We start from the raw sequence: 27,704 nt of genomic DNA, 5'->3' as shown, positions 1-27,704 counted from the left end.
GGCAACTTATCTCGTGCTATTCGTACTATCCTACCCTCTGCCAGTCTACTAACGTGTTCGTTCCACTCCTGTTTCCCTTCCATTTGTCTTCTATATTGCATGCCTTTCATATGTTTTCACTTCTCTCCCTATCCAACAGGCTTTTCCCTGATATTCGTCGGACTATTTTCATCTTTGTTGTTTCTAGTAGTCGTCTCGTTTTAGATGTTACAGGTCTTGTCTCCGCCGTTTATGTTAATATAGGTCTAATTTTCTTTATAGATTCTTGTTTTTGTGTCTTGTCTTAGGTGTCTGTTCTTCCAGATTATGCCATTAAGAGATCCCGCCACTTTATTTGCTTTTAAGCTTTGTTGTCGTACTTCTTCTTCAACATATATGTAACTAGTTATATCTATTCCCAGATATCTAAACCTATCTTCCTGCTTTATTATTTTCCCTCAATTTCGATTTTACATCGTAGTGGGTATTGGAATGTTGTCATACATTTGGTTTTTTCTGCTGATATTATCATATTATATTTCTTGGCTGTTGTATTGAAGATGTGTGTTAATATTAGGAATTCTTTGTTCCCCATTCTTGAATTGAATGAATGAAATATTGAAGTATATCAAAAGCAACAAAGTGCAAACTTTATAACACAATAATACGCCCAGTGCTCACATACGGATCGGGAACATGGGCAATGACGACCCGAGATGAAGAGTTACTGCGAGTCTTTGAAAGAAAAGTATTGAGGACCATATATGGCGGAGTAAACGGAAGAAGGCGATATAACTTTGAACTCTATAGACTTTTTGGTGATGCAGAAATTGTGAAGACCATCAAAATAAACCGCCTAAGGTGGGTGAGCCACGTTATGCGGATGGATGAGAGTGATCCCACTAAAATAACTATGCTAAACAGGCCGGTCGGAAGAAGAAGAAGGGGGCGACCTAAACTCAGATATCTGGACGATGTACAGGAAGATCTGAGGGAGATTGGAGTGAGGGGCTGGAGAAGACAGACACTCGATAGGGAAGGATGGAAGAATGTTTTGAAGCAGGCCAAGGTTCACGAATGCTGCGGTGTTATGTCTTTTCTACCCTGTTGTATGGAGTAGAGGCTTGGACACCAAAACAGTTGACCACAAAAAACATCGAAGCTTTCGAGATGTGGTGCTATAGGCGCATTCTCAGAATATCATGGATGGACCGCGTCACTAACACGCAAGTACTCCAAACTTTAGACAAAAGATGCGAAATTCTAAATGAGATAAAAACTAGAAAGATGGAATACTTGGGGCACATTGTGAGAGGTGAAAAGTACGAACTTTTAAGAAATATCATGCAGGGCAAAATTAAGGGCAAAAGAAGTGTGGGAAGAAGAAAAATATCGTGGCTTCGTAATCTACGTGAATGGTTCAGGTGTAGTTCGATTGAACTTTTTAGGCGCGCTGCTAACAAAGTCGCAGTGGCCATGATGATTTCCAATCTCCGCTAGGAGTGGCACGAGAAGAAGAAGAAGGTTCACGAAGGGCTGTAGTGCCAACTGATGATGATGATGTTCCCCATTCTGTAACCATGACCTTTACATACTGCTTGTAATATTTCGTCCGTTATTATATTAAAGAGAAGTGGGCTTAACGAGTCACCCTGTCTGATTCCGTTTGGTACTGGTATACACTGTGTTAGTTTTCCATTTATTTTTGCTTGTATTCGATTATGAAAGTAGATGTTTTCAATGGTTTGTATAATATTGATTGGTATGTTTCTTTTATACAGTTGGTGTAAGACGTCTTCGACTTAGATGCGATCGAAAGCATTTGTCAGGTTTATAAAACATAGATATGCTGGTTTATTGTACTCGATGGCCTTTTCTGTGATTTGTCTTAGTACAAATACGGCGTCTACGCAGGATCTTCCGGTCTGAATCCCTGTTGTTCATCTGATAAAGTTGTTAGTTTATTGATTTTGTTGGTTAGGACTTTTGTGGTAAGCTTAAGTACGGTATTCATTAGATTTATACCTCTATAATTGTTGGGGTCTTCTTTATCTCCTTTCTTAAACATTGGTATCATTATGAAGTTTCTCCATGCGTCTGGTATCTTGCAGTGCAATATTAGTTTTGTATAATATTTGTCATCTCTAGGGTTATACTTTCTCCTCCGTGTTTCCGAAGCTCGTTGGTTATTCCGTCTGGTCCTGGTCACTTTCTATTTCGTGTCTTAATTCAGGTACGTTATTGTGTTGATTATTATTTTCCTTTCCTTTAAACAGTTCCGTCAGGTATCTTTTCCATTCGTTTGCTGGTATGTTATTGTATTTCTTCAATTCTGCCATTTCTTGCCGTTGGTTTCTTATGAATCTCCATATTTGTGGGAGAACAATAATTACAGAAATACAAATAGAAATGTAATACTACAATATTATAACGAGAGCAAATTCCAAAGAAATAGGAGCAAGCCAAGCTTAACGAGGAAGAAACAATAATCTGTGGATATAGGGGAGAAACCACAGGAACAGACGCACAGCGGGAATATATTTCGTGATCGTGAACAAACAAATACAGTGCCTGTAGTAGATTTTTTCGCGGCCACCCAAATCGAAGAAAATAATTATCTCGAAATAAACTACAATAATGTCAACCACAAAAGAATATTGGTCATAAGGAGCATATTTCGCAGATAACTATCTGATCTGAACAATAAGTCAAACACAGTCTTAAGCGGATTAAACTGTTGGTTGAGTCAGAAGCACCACAATTTATAGTCAATTTTTCACTTCTCCTTGGTTCATCAAGGCATTTAAATAAAACAGGAATGGGGTTAAGCCAATCAGCGACAAGAAATTGTTTGATAAAATCGAGTGCTGCTTCCGTTCACATATTTTTCTCTCCTCTTAATTACGACAGTAGTCTTCCTTCCAAGGAAATCAAGCAATGCACCCAAGGATACATAACAAGATCAACAGTTTGCAAGGACAAAAATGGGGCAATTATCAGCGAGAAAGAGGAAATAATGAAAAGGTGGAAGGAGCATTTTCAAGAGCTGTTAAACCCAGAAAAAGAACAAAACGAAGATGAAGAGATAATTCACCACACAGCAGAACAACTAGTTGAGCAACCAACATTGGAAGAAACGATAAACGTCATAAAACATCTAAAAAATAACAAAGCACCTGGCACAGATGGAATAACTGCAGAACTGATAAAGAATGGTGGACATGCGCTATGGAGGCGTATCCATAAACTAATCGACCGCATATGGACACTAGAAGTCATCCCAGAAGATTGGAAAGTGGGAATTATACTTCCTATGTACAAAGGGGGAGACAAACGACTCTGCAAAAATTATAGGGGCATAACAGTTTTAAATGTCATCTACAAGATATTATCAGGAATTATATATAGCCGCCTGGAATCGTTTTCGGAGGAGATTATTGGTGAATACCAATGTGGCTTCAGACCAAAGAGGTCAACTATTGACCAAATACATATGTTAAGAGGTATACATGAAAAATGTGTTGAATATAACATACCTATTTACAACTTGTATATCGATTTCAAACAGGCGTTTGATGGAGTAGATCGACAAAAGATGTTAAAGCAACTATCTATGTTAGGGATACCCAATAAGTTGGTTAAACTTATACGAATGACTCTGGAGGGTTCCAAAGCTATGGTGAGAATAGATGGAGATATGACGCAGGCCTTTGATATTGAAAATGGAGTTAGACAAGGGGATGCCTTATCAACAACACTTTTTAATCTAACTTTAGAAGCTGTTGTTAGAAAACTGGATATAAACGGCTGTATTAATACAAGATCTATGCAAATATGCGCATATGCGGATGATGTTGCCATAATAAGCCGCAACAAAAGTGTATTAAGCGAAAAAGTTATAGAACTGAAACGAGAAGCTGCTACGTTTGGTCTATATATAAATGAAAGCAAAACAAAATATATGGAGTGCACAAAATCGAATGAACATGAGAATCTGAAGGTAGACAACCATACCTACAAATATGCCTCCACTTTTCCCTACCTAGGCTCAATAATAAATGACAACAACAACATCAGTCAAGAAATACAAGCACGGATTCTTAGCGGTAATAAGTGCTTCTATGCATACAAAGACTTAATGAAAAGTAAGTTACTGAATCGTGAGTCTAAGCTGAGAATCTACAAAACAGTAATTAGACCAGTGGTCACATATGGATGTGAAACGTGGACCCTCTCAACCACTGATGAAAATCAACTGAGAATATTTGAGCGCAAAATACTAAGGAAGATATTTGGACCAACCCAATGCAGCGATGGTTCGTGGAGAATTAAAATGAATCACGAGCTGGATGAACTAATGCAGAGCGCAGATATTGTCAGATTTGTAAAATCACAAAGACTAAACTGGCTTGGTCACCTAGAAAGAATGCCAGATAATCGAGCTGTAAAAGTAGTCCAGAGATGGAAGCCCCAAGGAAACAGAACAAGAGGAAGGCCCCGTAAAAGATGGATAGACGACGTAGAGAGGGATCTTAAAACCATGAACATCAGGCAGTGGCGAAGGAAAGTATCCGACAGGGCAGAATGGAAGAACATTGTTAAGCAGGCCAAGACTCACAATGGGTTGTAGCGCCATTAGAAGAAGAAGAAGAAGTCTTCCTTCCAATTTATACAAATTAACAGATGTTTAGTGATTATGCATGTTGCGTTTTTTTCAGGGATTGTATTGCTCTTTTTAGTTTATCTCTTCATCTGTCCCTATTTTGGCTAGCACGTTACGTACGACAGTGGAAGATAGGGAAAAAATTTCTTTAATATATTCTTTTTACTTACCTCCCTAGTATATAGGTAAAAAAAGTATTTAGGCCATCTGGAAGTGCAAATAGTGGTGTTAAATGTGAAATATGACGTGCAACCATATTTGTTTTACGTTTATTCTACAATCTTGTTAAAACCAAATTAATCAGCAATTATAATAGACCAGTTTGCAGCTATCTTGACCTTTTGGCTATTTTTAACGAACAACTCAAGTAAAAACAAATTATTTTACATTTATTCCACTACCAAGTATTAAAAATGGCGCTATTATATTATTTACCGTGAATATGTAGATAGAGTTTATAGAAAAGACTATAACCTAAATATAGATTACTTTTTCTTCTTTCTCACTTTCTTCATCTATTTGTTAGTTAAAAAAAGTTATTTTAGAACAGTTTAAACAGTTTTATTTATATCACATGTTCCACAAAAATTGCGTCCTTGGTTCTACACCGCCATCACTTTCATAAAAATAAAAATCGACTAGTTCATTTACTGGATTTACTCTTTGATATATTTCTTCACGACCAGGATTAGAAAAAGAAAAAATATGGAAAACTTTGATATATTGAAAATATTTAAAAGTTAAAGTTTTAATTACTTTATTAAAAAAAATCATTATTACATCGTTTTCATAGAAAACTAATTTTGTGCGACTTGTATGATGTTTGTTCAGTTGTATTATCTACTCCAGTCGATTCATAATATCCACAATCTTATTATTTCGTTTACTTTATTCATCTGGGTTTGTTAGAAATGGCTATTCTCTTCGTGCGTGACCATGGTAGGGGTACTTTGAAACGATGCCAGCGTGCGTAGCGGCGAAATATGACAAAATTGGCCCTACCTTTTTACGCATAAATTTTATCAAAAATGTGTGCAAATACATATTGCGTATTTAATTGTGCTAATAATAGCAAAAATAGTAAGTGTAGTTTTTATAGGTTCCCAAAGATTACATATAAATTAGAGAAAAGAAAAAGATGGATCCGTGCTATTAATATGAAAAAGTAAATATCACATAACTTCATTTTTATGCAATTGAAATAGGAAAAATTTAAATAATTTACCTTAAATGATATTTTATAACGCTTCAAGCTAACTACAGAGTGCCTGATGACTTTAGCTTTTATATTATAACTTTTACTATTACTGTTTTTAAATATATGCTCTTTCACGTGAAAAACTTGATTTGCCAGTACTAGATTTTTCCCTTTCTTTTCCGTTTGTGGTTGAAAAGATATATTATGATGAATTTTGAGAAACCCAGTTTTTAATACTACATTTATTTTGTACATAAACTAAAAAAATATAATTAAAAAGTTAATTATTAATAATTGTCAATTTCGCATGTATTTAACAATGTCAAACATATGTCATATGTTTAACCTGAAAATTGGTAGGTCCAAAACCAAAGAATATAGACGCTTATAAGCGTCTATGTTCTTTGCCAAAACTGTCAGATCAAGGCGGTAGGTGTCGGGTCAGTCACGCACGGAGCGAATATTTGATAATTCTCTATAAAAATCGGTGACTACTCTTCTGTTTCTATATTTCTGAAATATCCATATTAAACCTTAAAAATTCAAATAACTCAACCAACAAACATTTTTCGTAAATCTTTCTATATAATTTAAAACTAAAACATATTTTTTCTTTTTCAAACCATTCACAACCTGGTACACAATTTTTATAAAAGTCTCAATTCCACTTTCAGAATACCACAAAAACTACACGTTTAAATCAGCCATCATTTTCCTAAAATCGGCGAGGGTGTTGTAATCTGGGTCAAGGTCTATGTCGGCAAAGTCTCTTTTCGAATCGGTTTTGACGAAGCTCGGGTGGTAGCGGCTCAGTGATAAAGGACAAGGGAGGAGTTCCGGCATCACCGAGTGGTGCGTTATAAGAGATGTCAGCGAAGTGAATTCTTTTGTAAAGCCCTAAAAAAATAATTGTCCATTAGGTATCAAACATTTTGAATTACATTTTTATGTTCTACAGTGAAAAAATGTAGGATTTTTGAAAAATCGCCATCGTTTACTAGCAGAACTAGCGCCATCTGTTATTAACGGATTAATACAAAGCTTTGTGTAGATATCTATATAAAAGTAGCAAGATTTCTGTTAGGCACTTTCTTAATGCTCGAGAAATTGCTTATAGATGACGCTACATAATAGTTAATTGTTTATATATAGGAAAAACTTTATTCAAATCAAGCAGAAGAGATAACTTTATTTTAATATTTTCTGCAATCTTTATCTTAATGGTTATTTTCTAAAAATGTACAGATACTGGCCTGCAAATTTCACTGCCTCTTAAGGTTTCAAGGTCAATCCTTGGATCTTATTTTGAATAACCATTGATTGAATAACCCAAATAGATCAGCAACGCATATGGAGAGAAACGTGCAACCCAAAAAATTAAAATTTCATCAAGAATCAGCGACTCTAGTGGATATTTCGGGAAACAACTAGTTACGAATTTGCGCTCATACGAGAATGATCGTAGAAAGAGGTGACGTTACCTCCCCTATCGTTCCCTACCACAACCAATTTACGGCAGTACTTACGAAGTGTAATGAGTCAGAGAACTAAACACCATACCAGCGTTATCTGAATTATGATTTCTAAGAAATATACGGAAATATGTCTGTGAAGCATTTAGCAATTCGCGAACAGTTTGAATTTATTTTGTCAATATTATATTTTGTATACAGATACGATAAAGATCGAACTGCAATGAAAATTATTTGATATGTAATTTAGAATGTTAACAATAAAAACAAGGGGTGCCCGATCTAATTTTGTTGTGACTATAATTAATTAATAATTAAATAATAACTTTTTTTATAAAGAAAATTTTGCGGACACATAATATTTTAGATTCATTCAAAACAAAAAAAAAAGGCTTTTTTAATTTTTCTCTTAAGCTGATCGTTTTTAAGTTATAAACAATTTAAAACTGAAAAAATAAAGAGGGATGATGATCTTCAAGGCTTAGAATCATAAGTTTCACTTCTTTTTGAAATTTTAAAGTACCTAAATTCAAGCTCAACATTATTCTATCAGGTCTTGATAAGTATTTTGGACTTTCATTTGAAATCATTGTTTTTTACTTGTTAATGTAGCCCAGCCCGATCGCCTGTCTTTCCACAAGGAACCTTCCTCATTACCAATTAAAAAATATTTGCAAAAATGCAAAACATGGTAAACATTCTTATCTTGACTTGATAGAAAAAATTTCGAAAGTTTCTACTTGATGATTACAAAATTAATATTTTTGCTTGTGTTTTTGAGCCTTGAAAATCGAAATCTTTCGTTTTTTTCTTTTTAGTTTTAAATTATTTAAAACTCGAAAACAATCAACTTCAGAGAACAATTACAAAAGACCTTTTTTGTTTCGAATGATAAAAAAACCTAACATAATACCTGCCCAAGCCTGATTTGTATTATACTTATAAAAAAAAGTTATTTTTAATAATTTTTAATTAATTATATTCAAAACAAAATTATCTCAGGCACACCTCGTTTCTCATAATTTTGTTAACATACTGAATTACATATGCGAGCAAACCTCGGAATGAAAGATAATAAGCTGAAAATTTGCATACGTCTTTATTTTGATGGTATAAAACTTACCTCAAAAGTCTCATATAATCACGTGTCCGCGACTTAAGATATTAAAGGTCAAAGGTCACGAAAATGAGTTTTCTGCAAATATCTCGTTTCCCTTACACTTTATGACATTTAAGGTGGTAAGAAAAATTGTAGAATGGAAAATTCTCTTCAATTTTTATCTCAAGTACTTTTATGTACCTTCAACCCTTCTTAAGATAGAGCGAAAAGAGTGGGGGACCGCTTACCTGTTTATACGGTAACGGTATAGACATGCTTATCGACAAATTAAAAGCTGTTAATATCACTACAAAACAAGCCAGAGATGATGCTGATGTTCTCATTGTAGAAACAGCTATTGCAGAGCCTGAACATGTAGGAAAAACTTCCGTCATTGTAGGAGAAGATATTGATTTGCTAGTTATCTTGATAGGACGAGCTCAATCAAATCAACAAGAAATTTTTTTTAAAAAAATTGGTAAGGGTAATGCGGAGACAAAATTATATTCATCGAAAAGTTTTGATAAATACCCTCATTCTAAGAAACACATCTTATTTTTACACGCGTTTAGTGGATGTGATACGACTTCTGCGATTTATAGGAAAGGTAAAATATCGATAAAAAATGTTCGAAAAAAATCACCATTTACATCAGTCACCTCAACTATTTCAACAAAAAAACTGCTCTGTACAAGAATTATTTTAAAATGGAGTACGTATTTTCTTAGCAGCGTATAATGCTCCAACATCAGAAGACGATATAGACTCTTTTCGATACACCCAGTTCATCAAATCAACAAGACTCAACAAACCAGTGCAGTTATCAAGTCTTCCACCTTCAAGTGCAGCACCTGGTCAGCATATCATTCGTGTCTATTATCAGACCCAAATTTGGTTGGGAAATGATTTAGAACCCCAAGAATTCGGCTGGGTAATGCAAAATGAATTTCTGGAACCAATACCAACATTATTACCGCCAGCACCACAAGAACTGCTGAATACAATATTTTGCAATTGCAAGAAAAGTTGTGGTTCTAATTGCGGGTGGAAATCAGGATTGCAATGTACTTTAATTTGTGGGCAGTGTAATGGACAATCATGTCTAAACGCTTCATCAACTTCAGATGATTTCAATGAAGAAAGTGAATATGCACCTGATATTCTTGAATATTTTTATTCTGATACTTTAATAAACGAGAATGATGATGATGAATCCGATATTGAACAGTCAGAGGAAGAAGAAGAAGAAGAAGAAGACAATGAAGAAGAAAATTAATACAAAAATATTAACCATACATAATAAAAGAATATATATTATATTTGTAACTTTAATAAATTGATTATTGGGTTAATAAATAAATATATAATTTAAAAAAATAATAAATATGATTTTTTCAGTATTTAATTAAATATAAAAATGATTATTGTTGAATTCTGCACTTGATGATGATGATGATGAATCCAATATTGAGCAGTCAGAGGAAGAAGAAGAAGAAGACGATGAAGAAGAAAATTAATACAAAAATATTAACCATACATAATAAATCTTGATTTTTAAAGGGAAATTTAAATAACACTACACCGTCTTTTCTCGATAGATTACAATTTTTATACACACAACGTGTCGTTGTAATTTTAGAGGAATTCATTTTTCACCAAACAAATAAATCGACTAGAACACAAACAAATTACGAAACAAATTCAAAATGCACAGTTTGCAAGTATGATTATGTTAAAGAATTAAAGTGGGAGACCAATATTTACGTTGAGCATTAAGGGGAAATATTATGAAGAGAAGAAATCTTTTATGTTTAACCGTAGTGTAATTTTCTCACCCGAAAATAGATGGCGAAAGTGTTTTTGAGAACAGAAAAGTTGCTACGTTTAATTTGTGTACAGCTGCGGATCTATTTGGATTATTCAATCAACGGAATAACTAAAACTTCTATGTGGAGTCTACATAAAGTTCTTTGTTTACGCATCTCAGAGCCAAAGTTGTATGTCAAAATACTTTTTGTGTAAAATTATAGATTTGGTTATAGGTGACAGTATACCTACATCCTTGTTTTTCAGCTTGTTCAAATGTACCTATTTGTTTACTATTAGGTACTTGTTGTACTAAAGAAGTCTGGTATTTAAAACTCTAATAGTTTTCATAAAAGAGTTCAAAAATAGGACCAGGTATCTACAAGGTACTTAATACAAATTACCAAATATTGATAGAATTGATTTGTTATTATAACATAGGTAACCAAATGTCTTTGTCTTCCTTTGTCTCCAAACATATTAATTTAATTTTTTCCTACTTATTCCAGTAAAGAAGTCTCACGTCTTTACAGCCCAAATAGTTTTCCTACGAATTCTTAAAAATACGAAATTGTCTGCAAAGTATTTCAAACTTTTCAGTGCATTCCTAGATCTTTCCAAATCTTGGTTTGACCTGTTCAGTGGTTAGTTTTTATTAATATAACGGTGTTTTCTTCTGTTCTATTTTTACCTTATTCGCCATTTTATTTTTACTTGCCATTTTGTTGTTCTCTCTTTGTTATCATTAAAATTCCATAGGATGGATCCAGTATTTCGAAATCACTGATGTGATTTAGGTTTTCTTGTCAAAAAATAACCTACAAATATTATAATCAATAAATTGTGTGTGTTACCTTTATTTTGTAGCCTTTATTCGCCCTAATAATCAAATAATGCGCAATCCCAGTCGGCTGAAAACTCCTAGGCACCCTCAAGGACAAGGCAAAACATCCCGGTTTACTAGTACTCTCTCTAACCATAAAAGCCCCCACCGGTTCCTGCGCCAGTATCTCCAACGCTATTTCCCTAGGAATACCCGCCTGGAACCACGGCGCCAGCCTCAGCTCTCCCTCTTCTTTATTGTTGAGCGAGTCGGTCCGCTCGGGCAGTGGTGGTGGAGTAGGTGTAAATCCTATCAGATTGTTATCTTGGCCGCCTGTCGGCCCGGAACTTGAACTACTGGAACTCAGCTGTGATATCCTCTTGCATTTGAATTCTCTATCGGTTTTTGTCGTGGTTTCTAGTTCTATGCGTTTTGATAAATTGGAGTTGTTTTCTATTTCATTTTTTAGGTTGTCTACGGTAGTGTTTGATCTGTTTTTTGATTCTTCAGTTTCGTTTACGTAGCCGCCGGAAAGTGGTCGGTTTGTGGGACTCCCTAAAAAAAGGTCAATTATGTTATGGTAACCAATAGAATTCTCATTAAATATTACTAAAGCAGGTTCTAAAATAATAGTTATAATTGGTGTCAGAAGAAAGATATTTGAAGTGGTAGGAGGTGTTAATTGCCAAGAAAGAAAGAAATTAAATTACTGATTTATGATCGAATAATATTACTGAATATTTATAAAGATCATATCTGTATCTAAAAATGTGTTAAAAAAACTGAGTTTATCCATCAAGCGTGTTATAGCTAGACTGTTGGTTTTATTTAAAAACTGTAGATTGATTGATTTTATTAATAACGTTACTGTAATATTGAAAAGATTGCAAAGATTTCACAAATTTCAGCCCGTGAAGATGAACGAACTTTTATAAATAATGAAAGCATTGTCTGCCAAAAGAAGTGTTGGGCAAAAAGATGTCAAGGAGACTCGAACAAAGAAACTAAACCAATAGAAGAAAGAAACTGATGCATGGATAGTAAAAAGCAATCAGTTTTATGGTTTTAAAGATTATTCAAATAAGAAAGCTACTTCAAATAAATTGGAAATGTGCAATGATTGTAATTGACGTGCTGATTTTGATAAAAAAAATGTAAATGTATTTACCTGGTGTACTAGGAGCATTATCGTTAACCAACGGACAGCTATCTTCGTCGCTATGATGAATACTATTCCCCGTTAGACCCATAGCTATCCTCTTGATCAATGGAGGTTTCTCCGCCATTCTCTTGTACGAATTCATCTCTGTTGGCGAATTGCTTTCGTCACTGCTAGGTGTAGACATCTGGGAATGGTTATTTTTCTCTATATTGGGCGAGTTGACGTTGAACTTGTTGTGATGAACGGCTTTGAGGCCCGGTATTGATGATGGCGGGGGCAGCCGTAACGTCGAGGCGTCTTGGGTAGCGACTTCGACGTCCATTTCAACAGGATGGTTTTGTTTATGAGACACTTGAGGAGGGGCGGTTGGTTTTTCACGTTTCAGAGAGGGACTAAACTCCTTCGTCTACAATAATAAGAAAAATATTTTATTTGTTTACAGTTATTTTAATAATTGTAACTGAGTTACTAAATTATTTTCTTTAAAACCCTATTTCAACTCCGCAAGATACGCCCACGGACTATATTTAGTTAATTTTATCCCTTTTTTGAAGCTATTTGTTAACTTACTTACAGGCTATAGAGGTTTGTTGGTGACATATATAAGTAGAACTAAATTTACCCACACATCAAATTTCATCTACTTAACCTACATATGATAACCTACATATCAGAGAGAGTTGTGCTATTGAAAATTAACTCAAGTCCCTCTAATATAAACATCATTCAGGTCTACACACCGACATCAGAATCCACTGAAGACTCAGACATCAGACTCTAGAATACAGTCTAAAACTGACCATAAAACATAAACTTACTATTATTATGGGCGATTTCAATGCCAAAATAGGACAAGGTACAGTCAAGAATGTCGTGGGGTCATATGGTCTTGGCATAAGAACCAAAAGAGGAGAAAGACTGATCCAATTCTGCCAAGAGACAGATATGGTTGTAACGAATACACTTTTTAAATTACACCCAAGAAGCCTACTACAAAAGAAGCCGAGGACGACCACCGAGTAGATGAACCGGTGACGTGAAAAGACTGTAAATTGGCTACAAACCGCCCAGGGTATGGAGATGATTGGCTGAATGATGAAAGACATATAGATTGTAACATTACAGATGGAATGGAGATTCAATTTTTAATAATCAATATGAGAAACAAGAAAGTGAATAATATAGTCTTTCAGATAGATAGGTTTTTGTCATTTTATGGAACTAGGGGAACGATTTTGCAGATTTAAGTTGTAAAGGAAGATGGTTGTATAGTTTTTTTGCGAAATATAATACATATTTTTTTACTAACTCATTAGACGGGATCAGTAAATATTTGCAAATAGCAAAAATTTCTAGTAGAGTGGTCTAAATTATATAAAGAGGGATGAGTTAAAATCCCGTGATTTTTTAAGTAGCTTCTGGCAATGTGTTCTGCAAAAAGATACCGTATTGCTCTTTTTTGTAATTTAAAAATAACATCAGATTGGGCAGCTGTACTAGAACCCCAAAACGATAGGCCATATCGAAGATTGTAGCGCTTTAAATTTGTTAATATTTAATATCTATATAATAATATAAATTCTGTTTTAAGTTTTGTAGTACGCTCCTGAGTTGTTTATTTGCGTTTGTCTCTTATAAAGGAATTTTAAAACGATCAATATATTATGGCATTTTAAGTTGAGATTCCTAATATCAAGTTTTGTATTCAGTTGTTTTTGTCGTTGAGAACGATTTTTTTACATTTGAGTCCCCTAATATTACGGCTGAAAAAGAGATTCTTAGAAAAAATATTGCAAGTCAAGTATTCAATTTTTCTAAAACGTAATAAAGCTGAAAATATTTTTTTTGTCTTTATTTACATTAAAATTCTCCTATTCTCTGTATGTATTGTGAGGTAAAAAATTTCCAGTTACCCAATTTAAAAATAAATAATCAAGATTTTTTTTGTCGGTTCGTTGCTAAGAACGAGGTCAAGAGGGGTATTTTGTTTGTTTAGGTTCGTAGACCACAAACTGGCTGGAGACGTGAAGGGAAATTATTGGGCGTTGAATTTGGTAAAATGTAACGCAGAAAGGAGTGAAGCAGGAGATTTTAAACGGAGAAGACGTTTTGCGAACTTTGAATCAAGGGTCGATTCAATGTTCTTGGTGGTAATGTCTTAAGACCGGTTAAGGTGATTAATTTACTTTTTGCAAATAATTGCAGTTTAGAAAAGAGTAACCACCAAAAAATTTGTGTAGATACCGGAAACTGATGAAATTATTATATAGGATGTCCCCGTCGTCAGCTTGCTTCCTCCACCGAACCTAATTTAGATTTCTTGATTGTTCGTCCCTGAGTATGGAAATGGTTGCTTTGTCCCTGTTGGAGAATATGTCCAGATAGATGTCCCATAGATGTTTAACAAGTTTTTTTCAAAGTTAAGTGCGAAACAGTGAAATTCAAACTTTTTCAGCGATTAAATATTAAAGTAAAGACAGACATTTTTTTGGTAAAGTAATAATTGCTTTCATAACCATTTAAAAATTGTAATATTTAACAATTTTAATTTGATTATTATATAGTATATTTTTTGTGCCATTTGTATTTTTGATAACTGTTTGTGGTAAGACACAATAAATGTTAAATTTTGTTCCTTAACATTTGTTTCCTTTTTAACTAACCTTTTTTTTGAGTTTCCGTTTGAAAAAGATATGTTTCTTTATGTTTGATAATTATTTCCCTAGTTACAACTAGCTGTTGTAATGGTTATAATTAGGCACCTCGAAGTGGCGCTCTTTATAAATTACTAGAGGTGTTTCCTGTTTAATTTTGTTTGTTTGTCCCAAGTGATTCATGACCCTTTGTTTCATTGTGTAGCTGCCCCAATCCTACCCCCCCTGTCATTTACTTACCCACGACCCCAGCTCTCCAGTTAACCCCTGAGTGCCGTTCGCACAAGTAACGATTATTTTGCTTGCCCTATCTTGACCCCCATTAGTTTCTGTCCCCAATTTTCTACCCCTATGTTCTTACCCTGAGGTAGGCAAAATATTTATCGTTACAAGATGAGACTCAAACAAAGAAAAATTTGTTATTTTGGTAGATGCTAAATTTTGGTAGATGCTAAATTGATTTCCTTCGAAACAGATCTTATTGCATAGCAGGTTGAGGCTCGTTTCTTACTGAACAAATCGATATGAAGGGACTATTTATGGTTGCTATCTATAAAAATACTAAGAAACTTTACAGAATCAACGATACTGATCTGGCTATTATTAAGGAACAAGGGTTGAAAAGCTCCTTTCTAGGATAATGCTACTGTCTTATCCACGGTAAAAGAGAGTAAATTAGAGTCCGACCAGGTTTTTATTTTAAGTAGATCAGAAGTTATAGCTGCATGAAGTGTTGCAATATTAGAGTTTCTCCAGTGATACTAGTATCATCAGCAAAAGTAAAAATTTTTCCTAATGTTTCATATGGTAAATTAGTTTTATATGGTTCATATTTTTTACTTTGGTAATCATCGAAATTTTGCACTACAATAAAAGCAGCTTACTGGTATTGAACATAACAGGATAATATAAAACATTGTGAAATACGTTAGACAATACAATATGCATACAGTCTGACTAAACATAAACAAGTATGTTATGCAAAAAAGCAAATACGTACCCAACGAACCTTCTCCTGTTGGTTTTGGTCCAATTGGGAGGCAATTACATCTTGAAAACTCGTCTGTTTTTGCAACTGGGCGGCGTAAGCCATCTTGAAAGCATTGCCGACTATTGAGTTCAGTTCTTCAGCCTATAAAAAGAAAATAAAATAAATAATAATAAAGAGTGATCATCCTTTACTTGTTGGAATAAATTTGATAATTAAAAGTAATGAGAAAACAGACAAAAAGTGAAGACAGTTCTAAAAATTAAATTTTTGACTGTGTACTAGCTGCTTTCTGATACAACTGAAGACTTGACTTCCAATGTCAAAGTTTTCTTAAAGGCTACTGAGTATCAAACACGTTTTAAGGTTTCAAATCCAATGGATTATAGAAATGAGGATTTTAATCCAACTAGCTGGCCAAACTGTAGGTCCAGACGAAATACCTGCGGAACTACTGAAATGTCTAGACGATGAAACTCTACCTGTACTTCTGGACCTATTTAATGAAGTATATAAAACTGGAAAAATCCCACAGGAATGGTTGGTGTCCACCTTTGTAGCAATACCAAAAACAGTATATGCCAAAGATTGTTCAGACTATAGCACAATATCACTAATAAGCCATATCCTCAAAATATTTCTAAAGGTGATTCATGGAAGATTATATAGAAAACTAGAAGATGATATGGATGATACTCAGTTTGGGTTACGCAAGGGACTGGGAAAGAGAGAGGCATTATTTGCTTTTAATGTCCTCTCTCATGCTTAGATATGAACCTAGATATTTATTCCTGTTTCATGGACTTCGAGAAGGCATTCGACAGGGTCCGACATGAAAAACTAATAGAAGTTCTGAGAAACAAAGATATAGACAGACGAGACTTACGAATCATTATCAATCTGTATTGGAATCAAAAGGCCAATATAAAGATAGAAGAACAAAAGTCCGAAAATATAGATATAAAGAGAGGAGTAAGACAGGGCTGTGTTCTGTCACCATTACTGTTTAACGTGTACAGTGAAGCCATATTCCAGGAAGCGATAGCGGATCTGGGTGATGGAATCTCTGTAAACGGAAGAATAGTAAATAACATAAGATTCGCTGATGACACCGTTATAATGGCAGACACCCTGGAATCGCAACAAGAATTGGTAAATAGAATTAACGATTATTGCATTAGATACGGACTAAAAATAAATAAGAGAAAAACTAAATTTATGATTGTCTCAAAAACGCAACATGGAAATGAAAGATTAATGATAGAGCAAACCCAAATAGAAAAAGTAGAGACATACAAATATCTGGGAACCTGGGTTGATGACAAAAATGACCAAAGCAGAGAAATCAAAGTCCGAATTGAAACTGCAAGGCAAGCATTTGTGAAAATAAAGACAATGCTTACCAACAGAGGCCTTCAGTTGCATCTCAGATTGAGGGCTCTAAGATGTTACATATTTTCTATCTTACTATACGGAATGGAAGCTTGGACATTGAAGAAACAACACATAAGAAAAATAGAAGCGTTCGAAATGTGGTGTTACAGAAGAATATTAAAAATTCAGTGGGTTCAAAGGATTACCAATGCTGAGGTACTACGACATCTAAATAAGGAGTTAGAAATTATGAACAGCATAGAAAGAAGAAAACTAGAGTATTTGGGTCGCATAACCAGAGGAGAAAAATATGAGCTGCTGAGAATTATTATGCAAGGAAGGATCCAAGGAAGAAGAAGCATAGGAAGAAGACGCATCTTCTGGCTGAGGAACCTTAGAGAATGGTTTAACTGTAGTTCACTACAACTTTTCAGAGCAGCAGCCAACAAAGTGACCATAGCCGTTATGATATCCAACCTCCGATAGGAGATGGAACTTTAAGAAGAAGAAGAAGCTGGCCTGAAGGCATAATGGTTCGTGCTTGACTGTGGTGTAACAGAATCGTAAGAATATTTTCAGACAAATCACCAATAGTTTAAAAAGCATAGAAAACGCTATAATTGTTTAGAAGACACTAAAAATTGAATAATCACTTTGCCTACAAAGAAAAAGAAGAGCTTGCTGATCGGTAATTTAAAAATATTTCTGTATATTAAATTTTTATTGCGAACATATTTATTCTAGACTGCTACATGGAATTCTTTTTCGAGGAATCTCAAGATGCACAATATCTATTTTTAAATCACAGAAAAAAAATTGTTGGACATATCGTCGAGAGATCACCGGTTTATACCTATACAAAAAAAATACTTTCAAAGTTTTTAGAGTGTAACGAGAAAGTGGCAAGACCGGACCGTATGCAAATATTAACGTAGTAACTGGGTGAGTTAATCATAAAATCAAACAAGTTCCATCCTGTACATCGTTTACTTAAGTAAAAAAAATATTGAGAGAGCAAAGAGTTAAGTGGCATTTCTCACATTCCGGTAGTAGTCGGTTTTTTGTTATTTTTTAAGGACATTGTTTGCATTCGACAACATTCTTTATTCTACATGCAAGGTAGGTACATGACTCGTGGCTTTTTCTGATTTGTTTGATATTCTGGGAATTCTTCGCTTTTCGGTATTACTGATTCTGTTAAGGTATGATGCTCGACACAGTTTTATTCTCTATTGGAGTTTGGTTAGTCTTAGAAGACTATTTATAATAATGGCTAGTTTGTAATGATTCTCACCTATTTACGTTGATTATAATATTATACAAGTTACAACCTGGCAAATTTAATTTTATCTCTTTTTAAGATGCACAAATAAAAAACGGTCACAGTTCTACGAGTGGGCGAGGTGAGACGCCCCAACAAACTTAACCCATTTACGGCCAAAGAAAGAAAAAAAACTTAAATATGAAAAACTATATATTTTTTTTAATGAAAAAATATATTTTTCTTATAAAAAAAAACAGTAAAGTAACACATATATATGATTAAAAAAATGAAAAGTAATCGTTTCTTAAAATAAATGGTGTTGCGTGCGTGCATCAGTGGCTTAAAGCGTTAAGTGATATTGCGGAAAAAAGTTGGCGTGTAAATAAATTGTGCAACGTTCACAAATATAAATTGTTTGACTTTTACACACACGACATCTTCTTTGAGAATCAGTTCTAATGATAACATCCCTAGTTGGATCAATGCTTACTTCGTTGAGTGGTTCTGAAGAAAGTACCCTTGAAACGAAGTTTTTTTAGTCGGACAGAGATAAATGATTTGAAATTTAGTTGTGAGATTTTACTATTATGCACAGTATTGTAAAATTTTCCAACCATATACAACAGTACTGTCCATTGGATTTATAAATATTGGCACCACCATTTCTTATCCAACACACGGGATCTATAGTGCTACACCATTATCATGCAAATCTACCCCTCCCATGGATTTATTATATGCAGATACCATGACCGGTTGTGAGACTCACGTCTCTTTTTTTAGTTTTTTTAGTTATACCTTTTGACAGAGCTGAGAGGTCCTATATTATAATGGGTACTGATTGCTGTCACAATGAAATTATCGTTCCATTTCACCAAAGAAATATAAGTTGATACCTCAAACTGTGAATCATGAGAGCCCCTCTCCTGTTTTAAGAGCAATTTATTTGGTACCAAAGGACAGTTACTTGTTCGGTTTTCGCGAAAAGTCCCCGTGGCAAAGACAACATAGTCAAAAAATAGACAACAGTTTGTAAGACGCGAAAAAGTTATCAAAGAAGATAATATGATTCTGAACATTTTTCCCATGTGACAAAAGTTCAAGAAATACACTCGCACCAAGTCCAAGAACAGTTTTCTTTTCCGTAGCTCACGCGTAAGGAATAAACTAATAAAGGTACCCTCTCGAAGAACACATGCTCCAAATCTTAAATCGAAAACGGACAGGCTTGCCTTTGATGTGCATTCACTCACATGAAAAAATTCTGAACTGTAATAATTTCTGGTTGAGCGAGTCAAAAAAGGGAAGGAGTTTTGTAAATTTGTCAGTTACGTCCAGGTTGTCATTATCACTAAAATGTAGATTCCGCTTTATTGATCTGAACTGATTCCGGCTCATACATTTTTTGACAATATTCACAGATTTATCCTCATCCAATTCAGCAATTTACGCATGGAAGTCATGTATGTTATTCTTCCGTGCGTATTTTTCCGAAAACTGAATAATCAAATTCACTAATTAATTTCTCTTCTTTGGATGCAGGAGTTGTTTAGCTCTCCAAATCGGTTTGCCACTTCTTGCCGTTGCTGCTAATACTTCTTGACGTTGTGTTGCTAAATCTTGATTATTAGATTCCTCATCTAGATCCTCTGAGCTGGAATAAATCACGAAAGTTACCGATGTCAACATTCTGGCAATTATTTTCAAGGTTCTCTGCGAAATCTTACTCGTCAGTTAGTTGATCTACTTCAGGTGGAATGTAGATAGCGTCAATTTGCTCTAAAAAGAACGAACATTTTGCTCAGTATTACTTAACCGAAAAAATAATATGTTCAAACGTGCACAAAGCTCCTTCATCGCTCAACTCATGTACCACCTCCTTTGAGGCCAACTCTAGCTGCCTTCGCGTCTAAAACTTCGGCATAATTTACCTAAAATCATTTACATATATTCAATAAAAAGTGGGTACCAAGATTTTGAAAATGTTAACATGTGTATGACATTTTGATTTTTGAAAACTTCAGAACAACATGTAACAAAATTCGAATTTTTTGGACATTTCCCCAAAAAGAACAAATGAAGAGAACTTACTTTATCTACGATCTAATCACATTTGTTGGACATTTTATCAAATGATTGAATTCATTTTTGATAAAAAATAGTTTGTGCTGTGTTGCGTAAAGGCATCAACGGCCGTCAATGGGTTAATGGGACACCCAAAATCCGCGTGATGGTAATAACCTGACAGTAGTGTTTCCAAATGGAGAACAAAAATCTATGGTAGAATATAATTTGTCAAACAGAGTGTTACAAACTTCTTAATGCTTGGATGTAAGAGCACTAACATCAGCACAAACAGAAAGAAATTTTATTAAAACTATTCAATTTTCCATTGTTTTTGAGGCCTTAGCATAAAAACCTACTTCACCCAAGGTGAATTGGACTTTGAACTAGTCTGGGGATTTTTGTTCCCAAATTTTTTTCAGAAACAACGAAAAAAAAAAGTGTTTTTCACATTTGGTAATGTTGTAATTACAATCTATTCAATAATATAAAAGCTTTTTAAAGTTTTAGATAGCAAAAATAAAATTCGTACACCAAAAAAAATATTGAAATAAATAGCGAGAAAATTAGATAAGTACATAATATCAAAAGTACAGCATCGAATAAAAAAATGATAAAAAAGAACAAATGAACAAGTAAATAACAAAAATGGTGGCTAATAAAACGTAGCGTACATTTTAATAAAAGGCAGACAAGAACAATGAACAAGAACTCTTGAAGAAAAGATGGAAAGATGGCATTAGTGTAGATGACGCAGATGATAAAACACGACAGCGATAGCTAAATTATTATCATATATACAATAAATAAAAACCTAGAAATTGTTAACTATAAACAAAAATCACTTACAGGCATAACGTATTCCCTTTAGTGACACTTCGAGGTTGGTGGTGATTTACTTTGCCGCTGTCGACGGACTCCCCAAGAACCACTTGAAACAAAAACTAAACAGTTACTGTTGTTGAAAAGAATGAAAACAGAGCTTAACGGGCACAAAGTTACTTTCAAGTAGTCATTTGCGAAGTAAAATATGACAAACATTCTCACAATATACTTTAGAAAATGCGAAAGAGGAGATGCCATCGGACACAGGCGTTCATAGGGGAGACAGATAAGGGATTCAATATGTGGGAGTTTATAAAAAAGTGAAAATCTGAAAGTGTGAGCATTAGTAAATAGTCAAAAGAAGAAATCCAAGTACGGAAATAATATCAATTAGTTGAATGGTTGTAAAGTAAAATAAAGCAAATACTTTTGATTGGAAATTATGGAAGAAACCTACAATCTATGGAATTTATATCATTTTTGGTAGTAAATTGGTATTGAAAATTCGGTTGGATATTATAACAGCAGAACCTAACAAAAATTATGATCGTAGATAGACAAAATACCAACCAGTCAGAAATTGCCCAAATCAATGACATCGACGTGGGGAATCTAAATGTATATCTGGGTACTCTCATAACATATAACCAACTCTGGAGGCAGCGCCCAAGATATCAAAAGATCAGCAATGGTCAAGGGAGCAACGACAAAGCTTACCAAAATATGGAAACGTCCTAACATCACCGTACATACAAAGATGAGGCTTGTAAAAACAAAGGTCTTTTCCATTTTTTATATGGATCTGAATGCTGGTCCTTAAAGGAAGTTGATAAATGCACTACAAAAGTGTCCGAAATTTTTTGTTGCCGAAGAATATTGCGAACACCCTGAAGTGCAAGAACAACCAACGAGTCGATCCTTAAGCTGCACGTGACAAAAAGGTTCCGAAACATTGTTACCGAAAAAATCACGGCTTACTTTGGTCATGTATTGCGTAGAGATGGTCTGGTGAAGCTGACATTACAGGGAATGGTGTAAGGAGCGATAGCGCGGGAAAGAACAACAACAAGATATGTGGACCATATTACAAAAGAAGTCGGAGCTCAACTACCATTGCTAGAGTTGCTGAAGACAGATGGAAATAAATCACAAAGCAAGATTGAGAATTCAAGGTGGCACGATGTTCAAACCGGACGACCGACTGAGAAGAAGATCATAACAGCATTTTGTATCGCGAAGAATTTGCAATAACAGCAGAGAAAATTTAAAAAAAAAGCTTCAGGATCGGGTGGAGTATCCATAAAACTGATTAAATATGGTCCTGGGAGACAAAGAGCTATCCTCAGAATAAAAAACTTCATATATCAGCAATATATACAATAATACACGCGACAGAAAGGATGGTATGAATAATCTAGGACTTAGGACCGAGATACGACCAGTTCTGTAAAGATTGAAAAAAACAAGTGAAAAAAAGCTACCAAAGGACTTCGAACTTCGAACAATATAAGTGTAACAACTCTCCATAGTCCCTTTTTATAAACTTAAGTACAAACCTCGGATCCAATACATAAGTATTCGGTCTTATATACATTTAATTTGAATTCCCATAGCTCATATTCCATGTCCTCTCTATAATATCTTTTTAAAGCCCGATTTATATATAACAAAAAATGTAGGTGATAAAGCTCATCCCTATTTAAGACCTTTTGTTGGGGTGATTGCTTTTATTATGTCATTGCCTAACTTTATTTGCACCTCTCTGTACAGTCTTTGTGTTATATTCAACCATTTTCCTCTAAAGTACGTGCTTCTTACTGCTTTCCATAGTTGTTTCCTGGGCACGCTATCCATATGCTTTCTCCAAGTCGATAAAGACCATATGTGTTTCAATATTTATCTCTTTGTTCTTTTCTGTCACCTGTTACATGATGAATATGATATCTAGACATGATCTGGCTTTTCGGAATCCGGCTTGTTCTTCGCCATAATGGTCCATGTGTTATTCTATTCGTTCTTTTATAACTGTGGAAAAGATTCTTGCTAGTGAAAGCATTACACTGATTCCTCTATGGTTATTTGTTGACCTTTTATCACCTTTTTTTAAAATGAAGGACATGTATGATGGATTCTAATACTAAATAGGTATTAATATAAACTGATGTTGACATAGGTATATAGATTATCAGCTACATAGATTTTTACATCTGAGTTAAACTGAGTACATGGGTTTTTACAATCATCGACTTTTACACATGTGTGCTGGTAATCTTGTATGTGTTTTCTCCATTTATTTTTTTATTAAGATCGATATTCCTTTTGCTGTTCTTTCATGTTTGTATTTCTTTTTCTATGGCCCTAATTCTTAAGTCTTCCAAGCAGATAGCTTTAATCTATTTGTATTTCCAGCTAGTTTATCCGTGATTTGATGGTTCGTTGTGATTTTGATCCATCTGGCATTTTAGTTGGATGCTTCTCAGTATTGGTAATTCCACAGATTCTTCTTACGGTGCCAATCCATTTCGGATATTGGCGATTATCAGGACAATTTTAATTTTATCTACAGCTGCTCGGATTAGGCATGCGTTCCACACATTGAACCAAGTTCTTAGGTAATGCAGTCAGGAGATACGTCGTCTTCCCACGCCTCTCTTACCAAAACACTTTTTCTTCAATAAATTAAATTATATAAACCACAATTCAACTGGTTTATTTGAATTACTTCAATTCTCCAGGTACATATTACTGCCACCTACCAACTAGGGGCCTACCCGATTTTCTGTAGGAAGTTTAAATTTCTTAATCTATCTATCAAATTTTATTAGGTAAAATCGTTTTTAAAACCTTTTCTAAGGATTTCTTTAAAAAATATATTCCGTAGTTCCGCCACTGTTAAAGCAAGTATATGCTGAAATGAAATACGAAACGAAAATTGCCAAGTGAGCACAATGAAAAAGAATCCGGAGCGAAAAGTACGTCTGTTCCTCTTCTTCTTCTTATAAAGAAACCCGATAACGTTCCGGGGATGACTACGATGTTTGTTGATGTGATATTCAGTCAAGTTTGCTGATATCAGTAACACTCGATAAAAAATTATTGTCCGCCTGAGTCGACGACGTGAGTGTATCGGATGTTGGGTCAACGTCAGCAGACGTGAAGGGGTCTTGAAAGACAGTATTGTTGGTCAAGGTTAGAAGAAAATTCACAATACATAATATCAATGTCTGTTCTTGTTTGTTATTAAATTCTTTTGCAAAATTTATAATAATACAAATCATTCTTGTATGGTACTTGATTATACTTGAAAAATTACATTTTATATTTCGACGTTTAGATTTCTAATTCAGTAATTGTTTCAAAAAAGTCTGAAATAAAAATGATGAAAGATTTTAACCTGTAAATCGACATAACTTCGTTGTGAACTATAACAGCAGGTAACGCTCATTTAATAAACTTTCGAAAACTGAAGCCAGTTTAGATGTGGCCGCCATATTTTGCTGCCTGTACGTTGCCCATTACTATCTCTCACAGGTTTACCAGGTCTACTCATTTTTCAGTAGATCTACTGATTTCAACTTTAATTTACTGAATCACTATATCTTCTACTTCTTCTTCTAATGGCGCTAGAACCCTTTGTGATTCTTGGCCTGCTTAACAATGTTCTGACCTATCGGATAATTTCCTTTGCCACTGCCTGATGTTCATGGTTTTAAGATCCCTCTCTACGTCGTCTATTTATCTATCTTTTACGGGGCTTCCTCTTGTTCTGTTTCCTTGGGGCTTCGATCTCTGGACTATTTTTACAGCTTGATTATCTGGCACTATATCAATCTACTAAAAATATGTAATGATACAATCATGTTTAAAAAATGATGACTTAGTTGTTGATCTATATCAACAATGAATAATAAAAATCTATTTATTGATATATCTATTATTCTCAATCTACTGAAGAAATAAAATATGACCTGGCAAACTTTCTGGTGCCGGTTTCAGTCAATTCCATACGATTACGCGTCCCCTCTCTTTCCTTGTCTAAGTCAGAAAAATACTTCATACTTGTCAATATACTTATTAAACGTTAAAAACTACTAAATATTTTAATAATCCTACAAAAAATGTAAAACATATATAATATATAATGTCGGTTTACAACGTTCTTCGACGTCTTCCGTTTTCCAATCTCCATCTCATTCTATCGTTCCATAGATCGTCTTCCAGTTCTCTTTCTCTGATTTCTTTATCAACTCCTTCTCTCCAACTTCTTCTAGGCCTTCCTGGTCTCCGCCTACCTCTTGGTTGCCATTCAAGAATTTGTCTTGGTATTGTATTCTCCGGCATTCTCCTTACGTGTCCGTACCATCTGAGTTGTGTCGTTTTGATGTCATCATCATCATCATAAGTGGCTCGACAATCCGTTGTGGATCTTGGCCTGCTCACAAAGAAGTCGCCACTCCTGTCGATTCCTGGCAACTTCCCTCCATCTTCTAACCCCTAGAATCTGTAGGTCTTCTTCCACATCATCAATCCATCTCATTCGTGGTCGTCCTCTGCTTCTTGTGCCCTCTGGTTTTGAAAATGTTAATCTCTTCGTGTATTCGTGATCTGACATCCTAGCAATGTGTCCAGCCCATCTAAGTCTCTGCACTTTAACGAATTTCACAATATCTGGATCGGTGTATAACTGATACAGTTCAAAGTTGTATCTTCGACGCCATAGCCCATTTTCATTTACGGCCCCAAAAATCTTTCTAAGAATTTTTCTCTCAAAAATACCAAGAAGTCTTTTATCATTTTGAGATAAGATCCACGTTTCAGCCCCATATATCAAAACTGGTCTTATTAAGGTCCTGTATATATTAAGCTTTAGTGCACGTTTTATATTTTTATTTTTTAAATGTCTCTGGAGGCCGTGAACAGTTTTGTTTGCTATTGCTATGCGTCTTTTTATTTCGTCGCTTGTCGTGTTTGTTGCGTTTACTAGCGATCCAAGATATGTAAATTCTTTGACTTGCTCAAAGGTATGGTTGTTAATTTGAATTCTTTGTTGGATATTTCGAGATTGTCGTTTTGATGTCATCAACAATATTATGTGTAACCCCATGATTTCTCGGACTCTCTCGTTTGTTATTCTGTCGCGTCTGGAGATTCCCGCCGAGCGGCGCCAGAAGTCCACTTCTGTTGCTCTAAGCATTTTCTCTGTTCTGTCTTTTAGGGGCCACACTTCGCATCCATATGTTGTGATACTTTTTATTAAAAATGTTGTATATTCTTCTTTTATTTTCTTTAGAGATGTTTTTATCCCACAGTACGCTGTTCAGTAAGGCTATACCTTTCCTTCCCTGTGTATTTCGTTCCTTAATGGCTGCATCTAATTTTCCGTCCTGAGTGATCTTTACTCCTAGGTATTTGTAGTCATCACATAGTTTGATCTCTTGATTTTCCTCTACGAGAAGGTTATCTTGATCTCCTCCGATACTCATGTACTCAGTTTTTTCCATATTCACTTTCAAACCCCACTCTGTAAACTCTTCTAATAGTTTTCGCATCATGTAACTAAGGTCTTCAGAGTCCTGTGCGATGATGACCTAGTCATCCGCAAAGCACAGAGTGTACAAAGTTAAGTCTATTAGTGGTATTCCCATATTCGTACATTTTTTCTTCCATTTGTTGAGTGCTGCTTCGAGGTATATTTTGAATAATGTTGGGGATATACAGCATCCTTGTCTTAGTCCTTTAGTCACTTTGAATCCCGGTGTTATCAGATTTCCTGTTTTAATTCTTGTTTTTTGTTGGTAGTACAACGTTTTTACTGCTTCAATCAATTCTATATTTATATTTGTTTTCCCCAGTGCCTCCCATATTTTATCAAGCGGGATACTATCATATGCTTTCCTAAGGTCTACGAACGTCAGATGGACTTCTTGGCCACGAGCAACTTTCTTTTCAATTATCTGAGTAATCGAGAAGACATGGTCTATTGTAGATCGACCTGCACGAAAACCAGCCTGTTCTTCGGCTTCCATATCTTGGTATTCTCCTTCTATTCGATTTTTTATTATTTTCCCATATATTCTGCTAATACTACTAGTAACTGCAATTCCTTATTGTACCTCAACAATAAAATGTAAAACATGCCGTTGCTAATCTAATAATAAAGATAAAAGAAGTGTGTAAGGACAGTACGTATTATAAATATTTTTGAATCCGTCTAAGAAAAACAAAAGGAAGAAGTTCATAAAAACAACGTGTGCAATTTATTATAAGACACGACATTGAGCTGTACAAATCTCTAAAGAATCTTACTGTTGATGACAACATTGTTAATAATTG

The 27,704-nt window shown here is 34.6% G+C and overlaps 1 protein-coding gene across 7 annotated transcripts in view; it reads right to left on the bottom strand.

The window, feature by feature from the left end:
- Positions 1-4,684: 4,684 nt before the first annotated feature.
- Positions 4,685-27,704, bottom strand: part of LOC140435297 (EGFR adapter protein-like) — a 651,983-nt gene continuing 628,963 nt past the window's right edge. For 5 of the 7 annotated variants that reach the window (XM_072524130.1, XM_072524133.1, XM_072524131.1 and 2 more), the window contains 4 exons: positions 15,857-15,988; positions 12,209-12,608; positions 11,072-11,595; positions 4,688-6,737 (listed from right to left, as the gene is read on the bottom strand). In XM_072524130.1, the coding sequence (XP_072380231.1) occupies positions 6,528-6,737; positions 11,072-11,595; positions 12,209-12,608; positions 15,857-15,949 (1,227 nt within the window). In that variant the 5' untranslated portion in view covers positions 15,950-15,988 and the 3' untranslated portion in view covers positions 4,688-6,527. Of the gene's footprint in view, positions 6,738-11,071; positions 11,596-12,208; positions 12,609-15,856; positions 15,989-21,395; positions 21,529-27,704 lie in introns of those variants that run through there. The other 2 variants (XM_072524129.1, XM_072524128.1) reach the window with 2 other exon arrangements.

The sequence above is a fragment of the Diabrotica undecimpunctata genome, chromosome 2, assembly GCF_040954645.1.
Source record: "Diabrotica undecimpunctata isolate CICGRU chromosome 2, icDiaUnde3, whole genome shotgun sequence".
NCBI classification, from domain to species: domain Eukaryota; kingdom Metazoa; phylum Arthropoda; class Insecta; order Coleoptera; family Chrysomelidae; genus Diabrotica; species Diabrotica undecimpunctata.
This window is presented reverse-complemented; position numbering and strand designations above follow the sequence as displayed.